The sequence below is a fragment of the Rhincodon typus genome, chromosome 37, assembly GCF_021869965.1.
Source record: "Rhincodon typus isolate 14 chromosome 37, sRhiTyp1.1, whole genome shotgun sequence".
Classification (NCBI taxonomy): Eukaryota; Metazoa; Chordata; class Chondrichthyes; order Orectolobiformes; family Rhincodontidae; genus Rhincodon; species Rhincodon typus.
The window spans coordinates 13,007,559-13,028,906 of NC_063368.1; the positions used below are offsets into that span (position 1 = coordinate 13,007,559).

At 40.6% G+C, this 21,348-nt stretch overlaps 1 protein-coding gene across 4 annotated transcripts in view; it reads left to right on the top strand.

Moving 5' to 3' along the window:
* Nucleotides 1–21,348, top strand: part of med25 (mediator complex subunit 25) — a 47,414-nt gene that overhangs the window by 2,706 nt on the left and 23,360 nt on the right. For all 4 annotated transcript variants that reach the window (XM_048617456.1, XM_020535260.2, XM_048617458.1 and 1 more), the window contains exons 2-10: nucleotides 159–338; nucleotides 2,295–2,340; nucleotides 3,858–3,982; nucleotides 5,524–5,622; nucleotides 7,713–7,833; nucleotides 12,734–12,890; nucleotides 13,976–14,151; nucleotides 15,245–15,353; nucleotides 16,244–16,464. In XM_048617456.1, coding sequence (XP_048473413.1) covers nucleotides 205–338; nucleotides 2,295–2,340; nucleotides 3,858–3,982; nucleotides 5,524–5,622; nucleotides 7,713–7,833; nucleotides 12,734–12,890; nucleotides 13,976–14,151; nucleotides 15,245–15,353; nucleotides 16,244–16,464 — 1,188 coding nt within the window. In that variant the 5' untranslated portion in view covers nucleotides 159–204. The remainder of the gene's footprint in view (nucleotides 1–158; nucleotides 339–2,294; nucleotides 2,341–3,857; nucleotides 3,983–5,523; nucleotides 5,623–7,712; nucleotides 7,834–12,733; nucleotides 12,891–13,975; nucleotides 14,152–15,244; nucleotides 15,354–16,243; nucleotides 16,465–21,348) is intronic.

Here is a 21,348-nt window from a genome sequence, read left to right on the forward strand (position 1 = left end):
TGTGTTCATCCAGCTCTACACCTTGTTATCTCAGATTCTCCAGCATCGGCAGTTCCTACTATCTCTAAACTGTAGTGTTACTTTGGACGTTAGCCTAATTTGTAATAGGAGTCGTTTCTGTTAACAGAACACTTGGTTATTTTTTTCTTTCCATACAGCTGCCTCTGTGTAAAAGCAAAGGCTTCACAGTGACTTGCAAACACCATGGTTGTGCCCCCTATTGATACTTCCACCCTTTCCAACATGGTAGCAGATGTGGTTTTCGTTATCGAAGGTACAGCGAACCTTGGGCCGTACTTTGAATCTCTCCGGAAGCATTATATTCTTCCAGCAATTGAGTAAGTGGACCCTGTACTGTTTGTGATTACCTGAAGCAGACCAAGTTAGCTTTTTTCTATGAGGGAATGCTATGATCTAGTGGCTATGGCATTGTGCTAACATCGCAGAGGTGCTGTGCGCAAAACCAACTGATTCATTCTTGTTCTTATGGAAATGAAGCCTGTCGCCCCTTACCCAGTTCCACCTTTTCATAACTCCTGTACCGGTGTCAGGGAATCACTCCCTGTGCATCGATCAGGTTGATATAGTAAATATTTGAAGTCGTATTGTTTGTGATAGGGAATAAAGTTTGCTTCACCGTGCTGTAAGGGAGACCCAGATGCTGAAGCCGATGAAAATGATATATGGAGGGGTAGTCAAACAGACCCTTCAAGGAAAAAAGTGCAAGATTGAACAGACTGTGCCCCTTTTAGAAAAGATAAGACTGAGAGATGACCTGATGGAGACTGAGGATGATTGAATGGCTAGTCGTAGGGAAGATGTTTCCACATGTGTACAAGTTCAGAACTAGGGATCACGAATATAAGCTAGATGCTAATAAATCCAATTGGGAACTCAAAAAACATCTTTACCCAGAGAATAGTTTGAACATGGAACGTGATGCTTCATAGAATAGTTGAAACAACTGCTTGATACAATTGGGGTAGTTCAATAAATACATGAAGGAGTATAGTGTGAAAAATGTGGTTAAAAAGGAGTGCTGGGAGGAGACAAATATCAGGCTGCAACCAGTTAAGTGAATAGCACTTTTCTGTACTGTAGGTACTTTGACTAGAGAAGGACAGATTCAGAGAGTGCTTTCCAGAATGAGGCCTAGTTAGTTGAACATTCCTCACCCCTGGTAGAGTGAGGGAAGAGGCGGGGGTCAGTTGGAGCAGTTGAGGGATTTTGAGTGTGAGTTGACGGATAAAGAGAAAAATGAGAACTGAGTTGTCTCTTCAAAACAAAAAGCATAGAAGCCCAAATTCTCTCCATGCCTGCCATCACGGTCTCTGGGTGGTTAAGTGATGCAAGCTGAGATGGATAGAAAACTCCAGATCTAAAGAAGTTTTGTTGGTTTGGAAAGTTTTTTTTTCCTCTTAAAAATTGGCTGGTTATTGAAAAGAAATTCACCAATTAAATATTAAACCAAAGAATAGTACCTTAGAAGGGGTTCACTTAGCCTATTATGTCAGTGCTTCCTCTCTACAAGTGCACCTGATCCCACTCCCTGCCTTTTTCCCTGAGTCATGAAAATAATTTCTCTTCATGTAACTATCTAATCAGCGAGTGGTTATGATCTGAAATGAACAACCTGAGTGTGTGGTGAAGATAGATTAAATTGTGACTTACACCAAAGGAAAATTTACCTTCTATTGGTTGATATTGAATTAACTCTTTGGTTTTGATACTTAAATTAAGTTAGCACGCAAACTGTACATGTTGATGTTTTCAATGGCCTTTCAAACTAGAAAGTTAATTTTATCTTCGTCTCTTGGCATAAGGCCTGTGATCCTTTCCAGCGGCATCCTTTGTAGTGGAGTGTGGCCTTGATTTTAACTTTCATAATTTTATAAGTCATATATTCAATAATGACAGACCTCTCCCTTGACCAAGAGGGAGTGTGAAAGTACAGCTTTGATTCTGTACTGGGAGTACAGGAAGTTTGAGTAATGGCCTTCCATCAATGAAATATTGCTTCAAAGCAAGCCCAGCATAAAGGAATGAATGGTTTGCTCGTGATCTCCTGAGAAAGATCATGGATTTGAATCATACACCTTGGAAGGAAGCCATTCCACCATCATGCCTATGCCTGTTCATTGAAAGAAAAGTCCAAATGTCCCATTTCCACACACTGTGCCCGTAGTCTGGTAATTTCACCTTATCTTTTCAAGTACAAGCTTTTTTTCATTCAAGATAAATTACAAAGAGTAGTAATCTGATATTGATCTCTCGAATCTTGTGTCTTTTTGCAGGTATTTTAATGGTGGTCCTCCGGCAGAAACAGACTTTGGTGGTGATGTATGTCAGCTTCTTGAGTGTTTCTTTGTTGTGTTTGAGTGAATCCTTGAGGTGCTATTTAAATTCTGGTGTACTGTATACTTTGGACTAGGAACTTTCTCAAAAATATTAATACAAAGGATTGACGAAGTGACAATATCTTGCATCAAATTCTATTAATTTCTGCCCAGATACTGCAACTTTCAGGAATGTTCTGAAGTTTGTATACATCTTGCTTTTGAAAGAGGAATTAATTGCTAACCTAGATGAATCACGTGTCGTACTGAGTCTTGTGAAGGACGGTATTGTTTATACAGAAATAGTAATACTGAAACTTGGCACTATCAGTGGGGCATTCTATTGTGAATGGAAAGAAGTAATGTGTACATAGTCAGAAAATTATAGAGATGTTGTGCATGTAAGCTTTCCCCAAGGGTGTTTTAATGACTCTTGTTTACTTTATGTCACTTGACCTCTTGTATTAAGACTTCTCTAATGTACTTTTTATGGAAAGAACAAGCTGCAGATGCTTGAACTATGAAATATAAAGTCAATTAGCATACAGCAAGTCCAGAAGGAAAATAGTTTCTATTGTCCTTTGCTGAAAGTGGTGATTCATCTTGGGTTATGGTCCTATGTGACTTCTTTAATCTGTCCCCCTGCACTCTCCCATTGTTCATGTAAGAGCTAAAACAATGGGGAAATTGAGCTCGAGAGGGTATAATCTTAAAAATAGTGAAAAACCTTTTGTGAGAGAAATCAGTTTTCACAGGAATGGTGGATCTGGAATTCTCTTCCTCTGTTCTCCTCCCTCCTAAAATGAGAGTTCTCAGACAGTTGGAACTTTCAGTACAATGCTTGATAGATTTGTATTAGGTAAGGTTATCTAGAAAAATAGACCAGAGGGATAAATGTAGTACAGGTCAGCCACAATCTAGTTGAATGTAAGCTTTTTCTTTGTTTTCTCTGTTTCTAAGTCAATTTGTTTCTTCCTCCCTTTATTTTTCTCAGTCTCTAATTTGATATTGAGGTCACTCATTGTAATTTATAGTCCTTTCATCATTGAATTTTTTTCAATCTTCAATCTGCTTAATTGGATGCTCTGCCACATGATCAGGGCATCTTAGATGTCCTGTTTCTCTCGCTCCATTGTCCTCAGTGCTGATTTTCAGAAGCTTATTTTTAAATTCATACATGTGCAAGAGCAAATCCAACTGATGGTAGACAGTTAAATTGTTGAGAAAAAATACATCCGGTTCACTAATATCTTTTTAAGGAAGGAAATCATCTCCCTTTGTTCTCCCTGGCCTATACGTTCCTCCAGACCCAACAGCAATCCGGTTGCCCTCTGAAATGGCCTTAGCAAGCCATTCAGTTAAAGGCAAGTTAAGAGGGTGAAAACCCATTGGACTTGGCAATGACATTCACATCCTATGAAAGAATTAAAATTAAAACAATTTACATTGCTTCACTGAATGAATGATGTGCATTAGTACTGATAGTTATTCCCATGCTAATTTCAGTCTATCTTTCCTCAGTATGGAGGCACACAATACAGTTTAGTTGTGTTTAATACTGTGGATTGTGCCCCGGAGTCATATGTACAGTGTCACGCTCCCACCAGCAGTGCGTATGAGTTTGTCACCTGGCTTGACAGTATTCAGTAAGTAAACAGCATTTATATTTATTCATTTACTGGATCCTGCAAAAGGAGCCTTGTCTTTAAGAGGAATGTCACAAATTCAGATCATGTACAGAGGATATATATTAGGACATCAGGAAAGTGAGACTTCAAATACTTTGAAAGAACTAGAGAAACTTTTTTTTAGCATATTTGTTGACGTAGGTTGCCAGGTCACTGAGAGTGGGTAATAAATTTTGGACTAGCCAGCGATGCCAACATCCTGGGCAGAAGTACATTTTTAAAATTGCCGCCATCCCAGTTGCCCTTGAAGGTGGTGGTGAGCCACTTTCTTGATCTGCTCTGTGGTCCATATGGTGTAGGTACATTCACAGTATTTTTTCAACAAAAGTTAGCAGTTTTTGAACCAGTAACAGTGTAACATATTTCAAAGTCAGGATGGTATGCAGTTTAGAGGGGAACTTGTAATTCATGGTACTCCTTTAAATTTGCTACCCTTGTCCTTCTCAATGGCAGAGATTGGAAATCTAAAAGATTCTGTCTAACTTGAATTGTTAAGTTATTGTTGTGCATCTTGTGCACGCTGCGTCTAACTTCATAGAGAGTGAATGTTCAAGACCGTAGGTGAGATGCTTATAAACAGGCTGAGTTGGTAAAGGGATGTTGACAAGTTAAGCAAGTGGGCAAAAACTTGTTAGAATATAACTTGGGAGAATGTGAGGTTATGTACGTTGGCAGGAAGAGAAGAGGAACTGAATGTTGTTTAAATGGAGAAAGACTGCAGAAAGCTACAGCACAGAAGGAATTTGAATCCTCATGCGTAGATCTGGCATCCAGGTTGAGCAGGTGATACAAAAGGCAAATAGAAAGTTGCTCTTTATTCCAAAAGGGGTGGAGTATAAAAGTAGGGCGCTTTTGCAAATTATAATGCAAGGCATTAGACTACAGCTGGAATACTGTGAAAGGTTTTGGTTCCCTTCTCTGGCATTGGAGGCAGTCCAAAGAAAGTTTACTGGGCTGATACCAGGTATGTTGGGACTTTTTTAGGAGAGGTTGAATAGGTTGGGCCTGTACTCGTTGGAATTTAGAAGAATAAGAGGTGACCTTTATTGAAGCATACAAGATTCTTAGGGGACTTGACAGGGTGGATGCAGAGAGGTTGTTTCCCCTTGTGGGTGAGTCTCGACCATAAGGTTTAATTTCAGAATAATAGTTTGTCTATTTAAGTCAGATGAAGAAGAATTTTTGCTGACAGTAATAAATCTGTGGAATTCTTTACTGTAGAAGCTAGGTCGTTATGGCTGATATGGACAGATTTCTAATCAGTAAGGAAATAGAGGGTTATGAGAGAGGCAAAAGAGTATCTCATTGAACGACAGAGCAGACTTGATGGGCTGAATGGCCTACTTCTGATCCTAAGTCTTGTGGTCTAATTTGCATAAGGCAAGCTCCCACAAACAATTAATCTGTTTTTGTGATGTTGTTTGAGGAATATTTCCAGGTTAAATCCCAAAGTTCTTGAGAGCTATTTTTCTTGAAAATAATCTGTTTTGTGTTCGCAGGTTCATGGGTGGTGGAGGGGAGAGCTGTAGCTTGATTGCAGAAGGACTAAGCACGGCACTGCAGCTGTTCGATGACTTCAAGAAAATGCGAGAGCAAATGTAAGATGATATAGCAAAGTCTGCATTGTTTTGATTTTGTTTTGTACTCAGTAAGGAGACAAAGTTAGCTGTTTTTGAGCAACTTTGTGCAACAACCATGGCAAGAGATGAATCTGCATCTGTCCTTGTTGACAGACCTGATCTCTCTTCTAGTTCAGAATGGTGATGACAGAAATATAGAAAGACTTGAATTTATATAGCACCTTTCACCTCTGGACATTCCAAGCAGCTTACAGTCAACAAAATCCTTTTAAGATTCGGGCACTGTTCTTTTGAAATGCAGCAGGTGATTTACACATGGCCAGGTTCCACAAACAGTGATGTGAAAGATAACCCAATCTGTCCTTAGTGATGTTAGTTGAGGGATAAATATCATTTGGGACATTGGTGAAAAACTCCCTTGATTTTGTTTTAAATAATGCCATGAGATCTTTTACATCCACCTGAGAGGGCTGTCATGGCCTCACTTTAACATCTCATTGAAACGTCTGGTGGCACAGTGCTACTTGCGTACTGCTAGGGCCAATCTTAGTATATTTAATTCACTCTGCAGTACAGTTAACAAAAAAGCCAAACACGTCAGTTATTATCCATTAGTGTTTAGATATATGTTACACGAAGATCGGACTTCATAGCTATACACTGATTTCTTTGCGCGATGATTAAGGGAACGTTTTAAGTACGAAATAGGTTCTCTTTGACAAGTTTTATTTTTTCCTCCTTATTGTTCTGAAGGCTCTCAACCCCTGCTAAGAACAATTTTTCAAGTGTCATTCTGCATCTGGTTCTTTTGCTGGGTGGGCATTCCTTAAATATGAGCTTTGTTGTATCCATTAGCGGACTGTTGTGTAACAGAATGCGTCACAGCCAAGTCCAATCGTGATTGAGGTAAACTTGCAAATGTTCCAGCCAGGGTTACTGGTTAGTGCTGGGCAGTTGTTACATTGGCCTGGAAGACAGTGCAGTGTGGTTTTACCAGAGTGATACCTGTCCTCCAAGGCTGAAGTCAGATTAGACAAACTAGAGTTGTCCCCTGAATTTTAAAAGGTCAATGGGTAATCTGATCAGGGTTTTCACATACGAAGGGGGACAGAGGAAGGTAGATTGGGAGAAACTACTATGGAGAGTCAGACTTTAGGACTAGGCGGCACATCCTATAAATTTTGAGCCAGACCTTTTCAGCGGTGAAATTCGGCAACTCTTCGACGTGCAATGGGTGATAAAATCTGGAATTCTCTTTTTACAAATACTGATTGAGAGCGGATCAATTGTAAAATTTGTATTGATGGACTATTAGCGTAATGTATGACAGAATTTAAGACAATGATGGACATATAATGGAATCAGAGTTGTTATAGTGCCTATGGTTGGCCATTCAGCCCATAATACCTGGAACAGCTGTCTGAATCAGCAATTCACCATGTACCATTCTCCCATCTTTTTAACCCAGCGCATTCTTCCTTGTCAGATAACAACCTCACTTAAGTTTGAATGCTGCTAGAGAGTTAGGTCACATATTTGGAGGAATAGGCTTGAGAGACTAAATGACCTATTCCTGTTCCTGTGCTTCTATCCATATTTATTTGCATTCATGTGCACATGTAAATACCCTAACGTCTTCCGAGATTTGATTGAATAAATTCTATGTAAACTGAGAAGTCACAGCTCAGCACTGCTGGGATAATGCTGACCCATTTAAACTGTCTTTTCTTTCTCTGATTCTATGGAGCAAAGAGGGCTATGCATGTGGATTTTATATTTCCGTAAATCCTGTCTACCAATCTTACTGCTGTTCCAGAATGTTATTATTAATCATGTGAATTTTTCCTGCAAATTATGTAAATTTTTATCCATAATTTCATATTCTGTGCTGTGAGAATAGTCTGATTTAGTGTGCTGGAATGTGCCGAAATTAAAAGGTAACCAAGGACCTAATCTTGGCTCTGTTCTTGATCATTCTCCTACTGGGGTTGAATAACAGGTTAGAAGAAATTTGAAATTTACCAAGAGGACTGACAGATGGTCAAATTGGAATACAAATTTGGTTGGATCCTTGTGCTGTTTTTAAACCTGTCTTTTCTCTATTTCAGTGGGCAGACTCACAAAGTTTGTGTTTTGATCTGTAACTCTCCTCCATACCTGCTGCCGGCTGTGGAGAGCACCACCTACTCTGGCTTCACCACAGATAATCTGGTGCAGATGATCGGAGATGTGAGTGTTTACTGGGCTACCATGAAGCTGAAGAATTATGATCGTTAGGGAGATGAGAATATGTGATTTAAATTGGGAAGGGGATCTTTGGATGGTTGTGGAGTTTTGTTTACTGAACATAGTTCCTAGAATGTAACTCCTTTTGTTTGAACAGTGTTTCATATTTATGGTGATTGAGTGATGTAGGGCTGAATATTCATCATTCTAAGGCAGACTTTAACCACCGAGTTCCCAAATTCTGTACTTCCTAAAAGGCCAAATTATGAGCATATGCAGAGAAATAAGTTTGAAAGGACAAGAGTGAAAAAAGTGGAAATGATCAAATCTCTGCACTTTTCCAAGTAAATGCAACCTTGTATAGCCTTGGTTATGACCACCGAAAGGGAGGTGTAATCTGACAAGAATGTCTGAAACATGTTATGCCTGTAACACAAATTTTAGAAGCACAGGCTGCATTTTCAGGTTCAGATGAATTTGAAAATTAGCCAGGAAGTTCTCTGACCTTGTTGTACCATCATGCTTGCTTTTCTTCCATTTCTTTTAAGCTCTCATATGAAAAAAATTCTACTCTCCTGCCAAATTTCTTTGTTCCCATTAGATGTGCTAGATAAATACAATGGGCCAAATGGCCTCATGCTGTACCAATTTGTGACTCTGCTAGTAAGTACCAGCAAACTGTTGGAGGAACTGCGAATCTTGATCCTGTCCCCATCTGCCATTTGCTAAACTGTACTTGCAACCAAGTTTACTGGTTAGTCACCAGTATTGGAGATCCTGATGCTCTCCTCCATGTATATCTGGGTTCTGAGATCAGATGATTCATCATTGGTTCATTTTTGTGATTGAAGTGACACAATATTTCTCCCCTCACAGCCTTCTTAAATCTTGAGCTCCCTAAACATATGTTACTGTATGCACAAAATTTAATAAGAGGGTTGTGCTTCGTCTCCATTTTGCCATGCAAGACACCTTGAGTCTTAACTTGATTAAGTATTTCAGCACTTTTAATCTTGAACTGTCTTAAAAGCTTGCTAAAATGTAGGTATTCTGTTTAATGCCATTATGCACAGTGTTCAGAAACATAATTATAGCAGCTGTATTGCATGGACAGTTGTATACCTGATACATTAAAAGTATATTCATAGATATTCTATCACAGCAACAGATTTGATGTCAGTTTTGGCAAACATTCTGAAAAATTAGTAGCAAGATTGAAAGGTTCATCAGTAGATCAATAATAATAGCACAGTGACTATTGTATCAACTTGAGGAAGCCTACTTCCTAATGGAACATCCCAGCACAAGCCTAGAGAACGTGCAGATTTTGTTTTGGGGCGGAGAATTGTGTGAAGACTGTTGGATCTTGGTAGCCATTTCTTATAGTGACACCGTACACCCCATGTTGGAAATAGTTGTTTTTGCGTGGCCAGGATAGAGAGCCCTGAAGGCCGAGTGAACTTGCCTGGTGCCCAGCTTCAAGATATCTTACCTGGGCCGCAGAGGAACTTGGTGTGGGGGCAAGATTCAGTGTCATGGTCCACAAAGGTACCAAAATATAGGTAGAAAGAGGATCTGTTGAGGGAATGTTGAGCCATTAGAGGCTAAATTAAAAGGCAGAACCGAAAAGGTAATAATCTCTGTATTGCCACCTGAGCCACAAGCAAATTCACACACGGTCAACGAGATTAAAGAGGTACACACATGGCTGAAAGATCGGTGTGGGAAAAATGGGTTCAACTTCATGGGGCATTGGCATCAGTACTTGGAAAGGAGAGAGCTGTTCCAATGGGATCGGCTCCTCCTGAAGAATGCTGGGACCAGAGTCCTTGCCTCTTGCATCACTAGGGCTATGGATAGGACTTTAAATAGTAGGGTAATGGGTTCAGTTGTGTGGAAAATGTTAAAGATGGGGAGGGCTCAGCAGAGGTTTATTAAAGTGTCCAGAACAAGTAATAGGACAGAGTGTGTGGAAAAGTCAGGAATCTGACATCAGACACAGTGGATAAGGGGACAGTTGTGAGAAGGAGGGGCATTCGATGCAGGACTGAGGGTGTTGTACTTAAATGCACGCAGGATGGGAAACAAGGTAAATGTGTTCATAGCGCATACCAAAATTGGCGGATGTGATGTTATGAATATCACATGAGGCTGCAAGAGGATCAGGGCTGGGAACTACATATCCAAGGATACGCATCGTATTGAAAGGACAAGCAGTGGGGGTGGGTTGCCTTATTACTAAGAAATGAAATTAAATCGATAGCAAAAAGTAAGGTAGAGTTAGAAGGCGTAGAATCCGTGTGTGTACAGTTGAGGAGTCACAAAGCAAAAAAAGACCTTGATGGGAATTGTGTCCATGCCTCCTGACAATAGTCAGGATGTGGGGAAGAAAATAAATGGGGAGATAGAAAAGGCATGTAAGGAAGGCATTATTACAATAATCATGGGTGAGCTTTGATATGCAGTTGAACTGGGAAAATCAAGTTGGTTGAGGATCTCAAGGAAAGGAATTCATGGAATTTTTGAGATTTGTTTTGGAGTAGCTTGTAGTCAATACCATGAGGGAACAGGCAATTGTGGATTAAATGATATGTAATGAAGCAGACTTGATTTAGGGAGCTGAAGGTGAAGGAGCTCCTAGGGACCAGTGACCATACTATGATAGAATTCACCCTGTAATTTGAAAGGAAGAAGATTGATTCAAATGTTATGGTATTAGAATTTGAGTAAAGGTAACTACTAAGACGTAAAGGAGAAGCTGGCCAGAGTTGATTAGAAGGAAGATGATGGAGCAGCAATGGCAGGAATTCATGGGGGTAATTTGGGAGACGCAGCAGAAGTTCATCCCAAGGAAGAAGAAATATGCTAAGAAAAGTGAGACAATCATGGCTGATGAGGAAAGTCAAGGAAAGCAAAAAAGCAAAAGAATAAACAGTGTGGTGGGATTTGTGGGAAGCCTTTAAAAACCAGCAGAGGATAAGTAAAAAAGCAATAAGGGGGAAACGATGAAATGTGAGAGTAAATAAGGAAGTTATATATAAGAATGTTGTCAGAGTTTTCTCTTTAGACATATAAAAGGTAAGAGAGAGGCAAGAGTGGACACTGGACTGTCAGAAAATGAGGCTGGAGAAGTATTACAGGGGAGCAAAGAAATTGCGGAGGAACTTAATAGGTACTTAGCAAGTAGTTTACACTGCGGAAGGCACCCACAATACTTCAGAACTTCAAGATTCAGGGGGCAGAGATTGGGGAAGCTGAAAGGTCTGAAGGCAGATAAATCATCTGGATTGGATAGGCTGTACCCAGGATTCTGAAGGAAATAGCTGTGGAGATTGTAGAGGCATTGGTGGTGATCACTCGGGAATCAGTGGAGTCAGGATGTGTCCCAGAGGATTGGAAAATGGTTACTTTAACACCCCCATGTTTAAGAAGGGAGGGAGGCAGAAGACAGGAAACTGTAGGCCAGTTAGCCTCACCTTGGGTGTTGCTTAGATTTTAGAAGCTATTTTTAAGGATGAAATTATGGAGTACATGGAAGTACATGGTTAAATAATGTGGAGTCAGCATGGCTTTGTCAAGGAGGGGTCGTGCCTGACAAATCTGTTAGAATTCTTTGTCTAACTTGCCCATTCCCACCTCAAAGGAGAGCCAGTGGATGTGATCTGTTTGGATTTCCAGGAGGCCATTGACAAGGTGCTGCACAGGTCCGTGTTGAATAAGATATGAGCCCATAGTATTAGGGCACGGATGAAGGATTGGCTGACTGGCAGAAGGCGGAGAGTGGGAATAAAAGGCTGTTTTTCATGATGGCTATTGGTGACTAGTGGAGTTCTGCAGGGGTCAGTGTTGGGACCATAATTATTCATGTTATATGTTAACGATCTTAACAAAGGAACTGAGCTCTGTTGCTAAGTTTGCAGTTGAGACAAAGATAGGTGGAGGGGCGGGTAGTGTTGAGGAAACGGGGAATCTGCAGAAGGACTTGGACAGGCTAGGAGAGTGGTCACAGAAGCGGTAGATAGAATACAATTAGGGACAGTCCAAGGTTTTTCACTTTTGTAGGAAGAATACAGGTGCAGACTTTTCTAAAGGGGAAAGGTGTCAGAAATCTGAAGCATCAAGGAACTTGGGAGTCCTAGTTCAGGATTCCCTTAAGGTTAACATGCAGGTTCAGTTGATGATTAGGAAGGCAAAAGCAATGTTGGCATTCATTTCAAGAGGGCTAGAATACAAGAGCAGAGTATGCTGCTGAGTCTGTATAAGGCTCTGGTCAGACTGCATGTGGAATATTGTGAGCAGTTTTGGTCCCTGTATCTAAGCAAGGATGTTCTGGAGTTGGAGGGGTTCCAGACGAAGTTTACAAGAATGGTCCTGGGGGTGAAGGGCTTTGTCATATGAGGAGTGGTTGAGGATTGTGGGACTGTACTTGGAGTTTAGATGGATGGGGGGTAGGGGGAATCTGATTGAATATTGAGAGACCTGGATTCAATGGATGTGCTGGTAGGAGAGACTAGAACCCAAGGGCACAGCCTCAGAGTAAAGGGGCAACCCTTTAGGACTGAGACAGGAGGAATTTCTTCATCTGTGGAACTTGTCACAGAAGGCTGTGGAGGCCAAGTCATTGAGTGTATTTAAGACAGACGTTCTTGATTATTAAGGGGAATCGAGGGTTATGGAGAGAAGGCATAAGAATGAGGTTGAGAAACAGAGAAAGCATGATCAAATGGCAGAACAGGCTTGTGGGCTAAATGGCCTAATTCTACTCCTATGGTCATGTGATGCCGTAGTGTTATGTAAAAGATTTGGATTTTGCATGTGTAGATAAGGTAGAATTGTCTCTTTCCATGCCACTCGTCATTTCTTGTTGCATCTAATTTTAACATGTCATGTACTCTTTAAACAGAGAGGCATCCATTTCTCCGTGGTGTCTCCTCGTAAGCTTCCTGCCTTGCGTGTACTCTTTGAAAAAGCAGCACTAAATAATGTCGTGGAAACTCCGCTGAAGGACTACAGCCAGGACCCACGTCATATGATAATGATCCGAGGGATGGTGCTTCCTGGTAAGTGCAGCACAATCACTGTCCCTGGCTCCCAGTGGTCTGTCTCCAAGGTTGCCCACAATCCAAGCCACACTGGAGAGTTAACTTGCTACTATACGGCAACATGTATGCTATAAGCCTCGCAAGTCAAGGGCAACTAGGTGATTGAAAACAACAGTGGAGAATAAAAATAAACTACTGCAGATGCTGAAACAAACAGATGGCAGCATCTGTTAAGAGTTTGGTACAAGTCCTCAGCACAATAGGGAAGGTGACTAGTTAAATGTTTACTTATTTTAAACACTGCTCCCTCTGAAGCTGTATTTTCTGTGGCTTCAGTCACTGCTTAAAATGTCCAAGTGATCACGTTCACAAGGTTCAGGCATGAACGTGAGCAAACTGCACAATCAGAAAGCATCACAGCTAGCACTCTGTCCTGTACTCACCAGGCACCTGTGCACATACATTTCCTCCTTCAAAAGCTTCAGAGGTGACTTGATAGAAGTTTTCAAGATATTGAGAGTACTGATGGGGTAGGTTGGAAGAGACCGTTTTGACTAGTTATGAAGTCTAGATGTCGAGACATAGCTCTGTCTTTGAAGCTGAATCGTTTAGGAGTGAAATTAAACATATCTATGCGCAAACTATGGCAGAAGTTTAGAATTCCCTTTTTCAAATGATAATTGAAGCTAGGTTAATTTTAAATCTCAGCTTCATGGACTTTGGTTAACAGAAGGTATTGAGTAATGTAGGGCAAAGGCAGGTATGTAGAGTTTGGTTACAGATTCACTATACTTTAGTTGAATAGTGAAACAAACTTGAGAAGCTAAATAGCCTAATAATGCTGCTTGCTTCTTGAACTGCATGGATAGGTGATTAGATTGTTGATGAATAGTTTGGTGGCCAAATGGAAGAGAGATGCTGATGCTTGTCTTGCACTAGTGGAATAATGTTTGCTTGGGACAACAGGGTACTAAAACAAAAGTAACTGTACACTTTGCACCCTGCTCTAGGTCCTTTCAGCATCACTGCATCAAAGTTTATAACTTAGGGGAGCAGTAAGAAAGATATTAGCTACTGCTTTGACTGATTTTGTTTTTGTTTAGGTGGAGGAACAGTTGCAGCTAATGCAATGCCACAGAAGCCAGCTCCTCCACAGCCACAACCATCAGCACAGCAACAGCCAAGTCTGTTGTCGAGTCAACCACAGGCACCCCAGTTATCACAGTCTCAGCCACCATCACAGTCCCAGGCAATGCCTTCTGTCTCGCAGCCATATCAGGTACTGCAGTTAATTTTTGGAATTATCCAACAGTTGATTGTTTTCTCCAGAGTTGCTTCCGGAGGTCTCTACTAACTGACATAAGTTAGAGATTCTTCCTGTTTGATCTGTGACTGTTGACAAGAAAAAGAAATTGGTAACAAATACAGAAATTGCAGGAAAATTTTCAGCAGGTGGAGCAGCATCTGTGGAGAGAAATCAGAGTTAACATTGCGGGTCCAGTGACCACCTTCATAACTAGTGGTAGCTCTGAAAAAGTTGTTTTTGTTTATACAGAAGATGGGTAGAGGGTGGAAACAGATGGCAAGGAAGGAGTCAGGAGGACCAGGTGAAGGTGCAAGTGGGGTGGAAATTGGAAGCAAAAAAGATAGTTTTCCAATTCCGGATGAGAGAGGGAAGCAGTACCAATGATATCATTGATGCACAAGAGAAACCATTGTGGGGCAAGTCCCAGAATAGGACTGAAACAAGGAATGCTCCACGTACTCCACGAAAGCAACAGGCATAACTTGGGCCCATGTGGGTTCCCATGGTCGCCCCTTTGACCTGAGTAAAGTGAGAGGAGTTAAGAGAAATTGCTCAGAGTGAGGATGAGAAAAGAAATTGGTGTTCTGTGGATGACAGTGAATGGAGGGATTTGAACACAGATGAGAATTTTAAAACTGAAGAGTTGGTGGCTAGTCTCGTTGCTTGTGGTCACTGCTCCTTGATATTGATAGTAATAGTAATGATGCATTTAGATGGCAAGTGTTTTACTGGTCTCTTGTTGGTTCAATCTCTGTTGACACCCAGTGCTACTGTAGATCAGAGCACTCTGCTTTACGATTGAAGTAGCTGTAAATGGAACTCAGCCCAGAATTGCTGGCAAACAGCCCTACTTTGATATGTATTCCTGTTCAAGAAAAATATTAATGGTTTGCACACATTAGCAGTACTGCTACAGTGTATCCAATGTTCACATTACGTAGTAAAAATTATCAGTAACAACATCACAGCTAAGTGACACCTGGAAAAAAAATGATTTGCTACAACAATATTGGGTCTGCCCTGTTTGCTATAATATGAAGTGTATCCTAATTTCTTTCACTCATAGGGCCCTGCAGTGTCTGGTTCCCTCGCTGCTGCTCAGGCTGCTGCTCAGATTGCCGTGGAAACAGCAACCAGTCAGCTGAAAGCAGCTGTGGTCCCATCAACCAATCGATGTAAGATCAAAGCATCAGAGACTCTGACTGTAAACTGCATTTTGTAATTCTGCAGACTTTTCTGTCATTCTGTCTTCTTTGGCAATTGAGGGTTTGCTTACCACATGAAGTGATATCATTTATTTTGAACCAGGCTTAGTAAGCAATAAGAATATAAATAATAATGTAAAGCTGATCTTTTGGCCCCTTTTGGAACTTATCCTAATTGATCTTGCTTCAAGGACTGGGATAATTTTTCTGGAGCATGAAAATACAGCTTTTATTCTTTTGATTTTATTGTGAAGTTGCAAGGTCATAATTGTTTCCCTGATGGTCTAGTGGGGTTGGTGTACAATCAAACTAGACTAACCAAAAGAGTTGAATGTTTGATTCCTAGCCCCTCTCCAATCATTAGGTGCATCATATCTCACCTCTGTTACCCCCAGCCTGCACCAAACCAAGGTAATTTGTAGAATGTCATCCAGGTTTACTATTCCTGATCTCTGGATAAATTTCACTGGAATAAATATAGGAAATGTTACAGCCGTGCTGCCAGAGAACCAGTACATAAAATTTGCATTAATGAACAGTGCTCCTTTCAAAGATTGTAACAGAAAAAAATGTAAAGTTGATTAAGGGCAGCATTTAGCTTGGTTGGAGATGACTGGCAGAATAACTTAATCTGAAAGCATTCTCTTGTCTGTGCTTCATGAGGAGCAACTACTTGGGGAATGTACTTGAAAGAGGGCAGTTGCCTATGAAGATGTTTTCCAGTGAGAACTCTACTTAGCAGAGGGAAGGAAATGGTTCAAGGGATTTATTGTTGCTGTGCTGTGGCTGACCAGAAAAAGCTTTCAAAGCTAATTACGGAGATGGCTAATCTATTATTTTGCACACTGATTGCTTCACAGTTCCTGCAGTCAGCCAGATACCTCCAGCTTCTGGTGTGGGAGCCATGTTCAGCCAGGCTACTCCACAGGCATTAACGACAAGCCCTGTGGCCAGCATAACCAAAGTCATCCCATCCACTGCTTCCATGATGACTGCAGCAGCACAATCTAGCCTGGTTACCACTGGCGTTCCATTACCACAGCAACCACAGGCTGCACAGCAGCCCAACCAGCAGTCCATGGTAAGTAACATTTTTTTCTATTCATTTTTGACAAGTAAAGCATTTATTGTCCATTTCTAATTCTTGTTAAGGTGTTCATGAGTCATTTTCTTGACCTACTGCAGTTCATGTGGAACAAGTCCTACATTACTGAGAGAGGGGGATTTTGCAGAATTTTGTTCCAGCAGCAGTGCAGGAACAGCTCCATATAGTTGTGTAAATTGCAGCAAGTTAACTTTAATTCAGGTACTTAGTAAGAAATCTCACAATCAAATATTGAAGCCATTTCTTATCTTGGTTACATGTAATAACTAAGACCCCTTAAGTAAGCAAGCCTCTCAACGCAACACCCAATTAATGGTGGAATTTGGCTGTGATTCTAACAAATGGTGTCTGTCTCTGGTTGCCCAGGTTTCGGTCCTGTGCTGTGTTGTTCTCCGGAGTTCTGTTACTGAAGAATCCTGATGTTGAATTCTTATAGGATTTTCAGTCTGGTGATGTTTCTGACGTGCCATTGTTGATTATTCTTTAGATCCTTTCATCCACAGTATTGATTATACTTGTGGAGTAGTAGCTGTAGCTTGCCTTCCTGTCAGTAGTAGTTGCCCTGTTCATTATGACATTCAGGATGAACTGTTCAAAACACAACTTTCCTGCAATTAACCCTTTACCTCGGGACATACCTTCTGCAGGCAATCTAAATTGTGCATTTGTCACGATGTAGCAAGTATCAAGCAATGTTAGCTTCTGTCTCCCAGGAAACAGCTTGTTTGTGTTGTTCTGACCCCTTCTTCACAGGGATGGATAATAACCATATTGCTTTTAACTACTTTATAACAGTTTCTCCTTGTCTCTTACATCTCAGGAAACAATTTATTCCAGAAAGTTATTGGTAATTCTTCAATCGCTGAGCAGTTATTCAAGTTTTGAAGTTTGCAGTATTGCTGTATTTTTAAGTCAGGACATTTTTTATTTGTTCATGTCACTGGTTTGGTCAAAATAATTGTAATTAGGTAATTGGTCTGATTAGATTTCTCCTTTTTGCACACATGGCATACCTGGGCAACTTTTCACATTGTCATGTAGTTGGTTAGAGGCACCACTGACTGAAGAGACTTTAAAGTTTAAAAAAACAAGTGGTGGAATGAGAGTAGTGTGGATCTTGAAGATGCTTCTGCATTGCAGGCTCTTCTTGTGGATTTCTTATAGTTATTATATAGCAGAAGCAGAAAATTTTTATTATTTTATATCGTTTTTTGAAACTTTTATAGTCCCAAAAAAATGCGAAGGGGCAGAGCTTTTTTTTCCACATGGAGTTTGTGGGAGAGGCCTCCACATGTTTGTTGAATGTCAGTCTGGAGAGGGACTTTTTTCTGTTTGGAACTTCTTTAGTTCAAAAAAGAAAGCAAAATGTTTTTTTTTAAAATGTGCAGAGGAGGAGAGATTGTCTTACATATGGAGCTCATGGGAGTGGCCTGTCCACACGTTTTTTTCATTTGCTGTGGAAAGTGATTTTATTTCTGTTTATCCAGAGATTTGAAAACTGTCTGATAGGGGACGTGAGGCTTTTTTACCAGTTGGAGAATTTCAGCTTGTTTTTTTTTTAATTTTAAATGTTTAACTTTTTTATCATTTGTATGCTTAAGATTAAAATATTTGGGTAAGGAAGAGTAGTTTATATTTATATATAAGGTGCTTTTAAGAGATTCTTTTTAGGCTTAATGTCACTGATGCCATCACTTACACAGTGTGATGGTTACTTGATTTAGAGAGGTGATACACAGCAGGATCAGTCATATAGATGGGTGACTATCACGAAAGGTAAGAAGGTAGTTCAGAAGACTCATGTGCTATACCTCTCTGATATTCCATTTTGGGTAGTGCTGAAGAGGATAGTTTCTCAGAGGAGTTTAGAAGTGGCAGTTAGATCTTGGGCACTAAGAATGAATGTCATGTTAAGCGGGGTTTGTCAAGATTTAGAAGAATAATTATTATAGGGGACTCACCTGTTAAGGGCACACAGATTCTGTGGCTGTGAGCGTGAATCTAGCATAGTATGTTGTCTTCCTGGTGCTGGGGTTAAGGATGTCTCAAAACGGTTGAAGCATATTGGAGCAGAGTGAGAAGCCAGAAGTTGTTGAACACGTTGGTAGGAATGACATAGTTAGGGAAATGGTTTAGGCTTTGCAGAGTGAATATCAGAGGTTAGGTAGGCCAAAAAGCAGAATCTCCAAAGGTAATAATCGCTGGTTTGCTCGCAGTGCCAAGTTCGAATGAGAGTAGGAATAAAAATATAGGGTAGATAAATCAGTGGTTGAAAAGATGGTGCAATGTGCAAGGATTCAGATTTGTAGATCATTGAGATCTCGTCTGGGGCAAAAAAGACCTATTCAGAAGGGTGGAAAGTTCCTGAACAGGTAAGAGACCAATACCCTGGCAGGAAGATTTGCTAGTTCTATTTTGGGAGCCTTTAAGCTAGTAGAGATGGGTGGGGGTGGGGGCTTCCCAAGTAGCAGTAAAAATAGAAAGACACAGGAGGATCATTGTGAATCAGAAGAGAGCAACCTTATTAGAAAAGGCAGATAAGTGCAAGCCAGAATGAGGTAACTGAAAATTTAAACTGCATTTACAAGGTGTCTTACAGGTAAGCCTGATGTACTCCAGGCATATATGGGAACGTGGGACTGGGATGTCGTAGCTATTACAAAAACTTTACTGAGGGAAGAAGGGGCTGGCAGCTCAATGTTCTGGGTTTTAGATGATCTAGGAAGGATAGAAAGGGAGGAAAGAGAGGAGGGGAAGTGGCATTTTTGATTTTAAGGAAAGCATTGCAACTGTAATTAGAGAGGATATTTCTGCGGGTTCGTCCAGTGAAACTATATGGGTAGAAATAAGAAAGGGATGATCACCTTGATGTGATTTTACTGTAGCACCCCAATAATCAGAGAAATTGAGGAGCAAATCTGTTAAGAGATCTGATATATGTAAGAATAATAAGTTAATAGGGGATTTTAATTTTCCAGACATTGGGACTACTGTGGTATTAAAGGCTTGGATGGTGAGGAATTTGTTAAATGTGTTCAAGAAAATTTTCTTTAACAATATGTAAATGTACCTTCTCTTGGGAAATAAGGCAGGGCAAGTGACTGATGTGATAGCAGGGGAATACTTTGGGTCTAGTGCTCATAATTCTATTAGTTTTAAAGTAGCTATGGAAAAGGATCAGCCTTCCATAAAAGTTAATGTTCTTAATTGGAGTAAACCAAATTTTAAAGGTATGAGATAAGAACTTCCAAAAATTTTTTGGAGTAGACTACAGGTAGAGGGACGATTGACAAGTAGGAAGCTTTCAGAAGTGTGATAACGAGAGTTCAGAGGTATTATGTTCCTGTTAGAGTGAAGGATGAGGTTGGTAAGAGTAAGGAACAATCGATGAATAAAGATATTCAGATTCTAGTCAAGAATAAGAAAGAATCATATCTTCGGCCTAGACAACTGGGATCAAATGAATCTCCTAGAGTATAAAGAGTGTAAAGGCATTCTTAAGAAGGAAATCAGGAGGGCAAAGAGGGAGTATGAGATAACCTTACCTGCCAAGGCTAAGGATAATCCAGAAAGATTCTGCAAGTATATTAAGAGCAAAAGAACAACTAGAGAGGGAATAGGGCCCCTTAAAGATCAATGAAGTTGTCTGTGTCACGGAAACAGACCCTTTGGTCCAACTTGTCCATGCCAACCAGATATCCTAAACTAATCTAGTCCTATTTGCCAACGTTTGGCCCATATCCTTCTAAACCCTTCCTATTCATATACCTGAGCAAATGCTTTTTATATATTGTAATTGTATCAACCTCCACCACTTCTTCGGGCAGCTCATGCCATACCCACAACACCCTCAGTGTTGGGGAGGCGATAGTCTAGTAGTACTATCACTGGACTGTTAATCCAGAGACCCAGATAATGTTCTGAAGACCTGGGTTTGAATCCTGCCACAGCAAATGGTGGAATTTGAATTCAATACATATTTGGAATTAAGAATCTAATGATGACTGTGAATCCATTGTTGATTGTCGGAAATCCCATCTACTTCACTAAAGTCCTTTAGGAAAGGAAACTGCAATCCTTACCTGGTCTGGACTACATGTGACCTGCTGCAATGTAATTGATTCTTAACTGCCCTCTGGGCATTTAGGAAGGGTAATAAATGCTGCCTAGCCAGTGACGTCCTCATCCCATGAATTAATGAATAAAGAAAAGAAAAAGTTGCCCCTTTAGATCCCTTTTAAATCTTTCCCCTCTCACCTTAAACCTATGCCCTCTAGTTTTGGACTCCCCTACCCCGGGGAAAAGACCTTGCCTACTTACCCTATCCATGCCCCTCATGATCTTATAAACCTCTGTAAGGTCACCCCCCGGCCTCTGACGCTCCAGGGAAAATAACTCAAACTTGTTCAGCCTCCTTATTGCTCAAACCTTCCAACCCCGGCAACATCCTTGTAAATCATTTTTGCACCCTTTCAAATTTAACAACATCCTTCCTATAGGAGGCAGAGCAGAATTGCATGCAGTATTCCACTAGTGACCTAACCAATGTCCTGTACCGCTGCAACATGACCTCCCAACTCCTATACTCAAGGCACTGACCATTAAAGGCAAACATACCAAATGCTGCCTTCACTATGCTGCCTGCCTGGTGACTTCACTTTCAAGGAACTATGAACCTGCTCTCCAGGGCCTGTTTGTTCAGTAACACTGCCTTGGACCTTTATCATTAAGTTTCTAAGTCCCAACCTGATTTGCCTTTCCAAAACACCCCTCACGTTTACCTAAATTAAACTCCATCCGCCACTCTTTGGCCCATTGGCCCATCTGATCAACGTCCTGTTGAACTCTGAGGTAACCTTC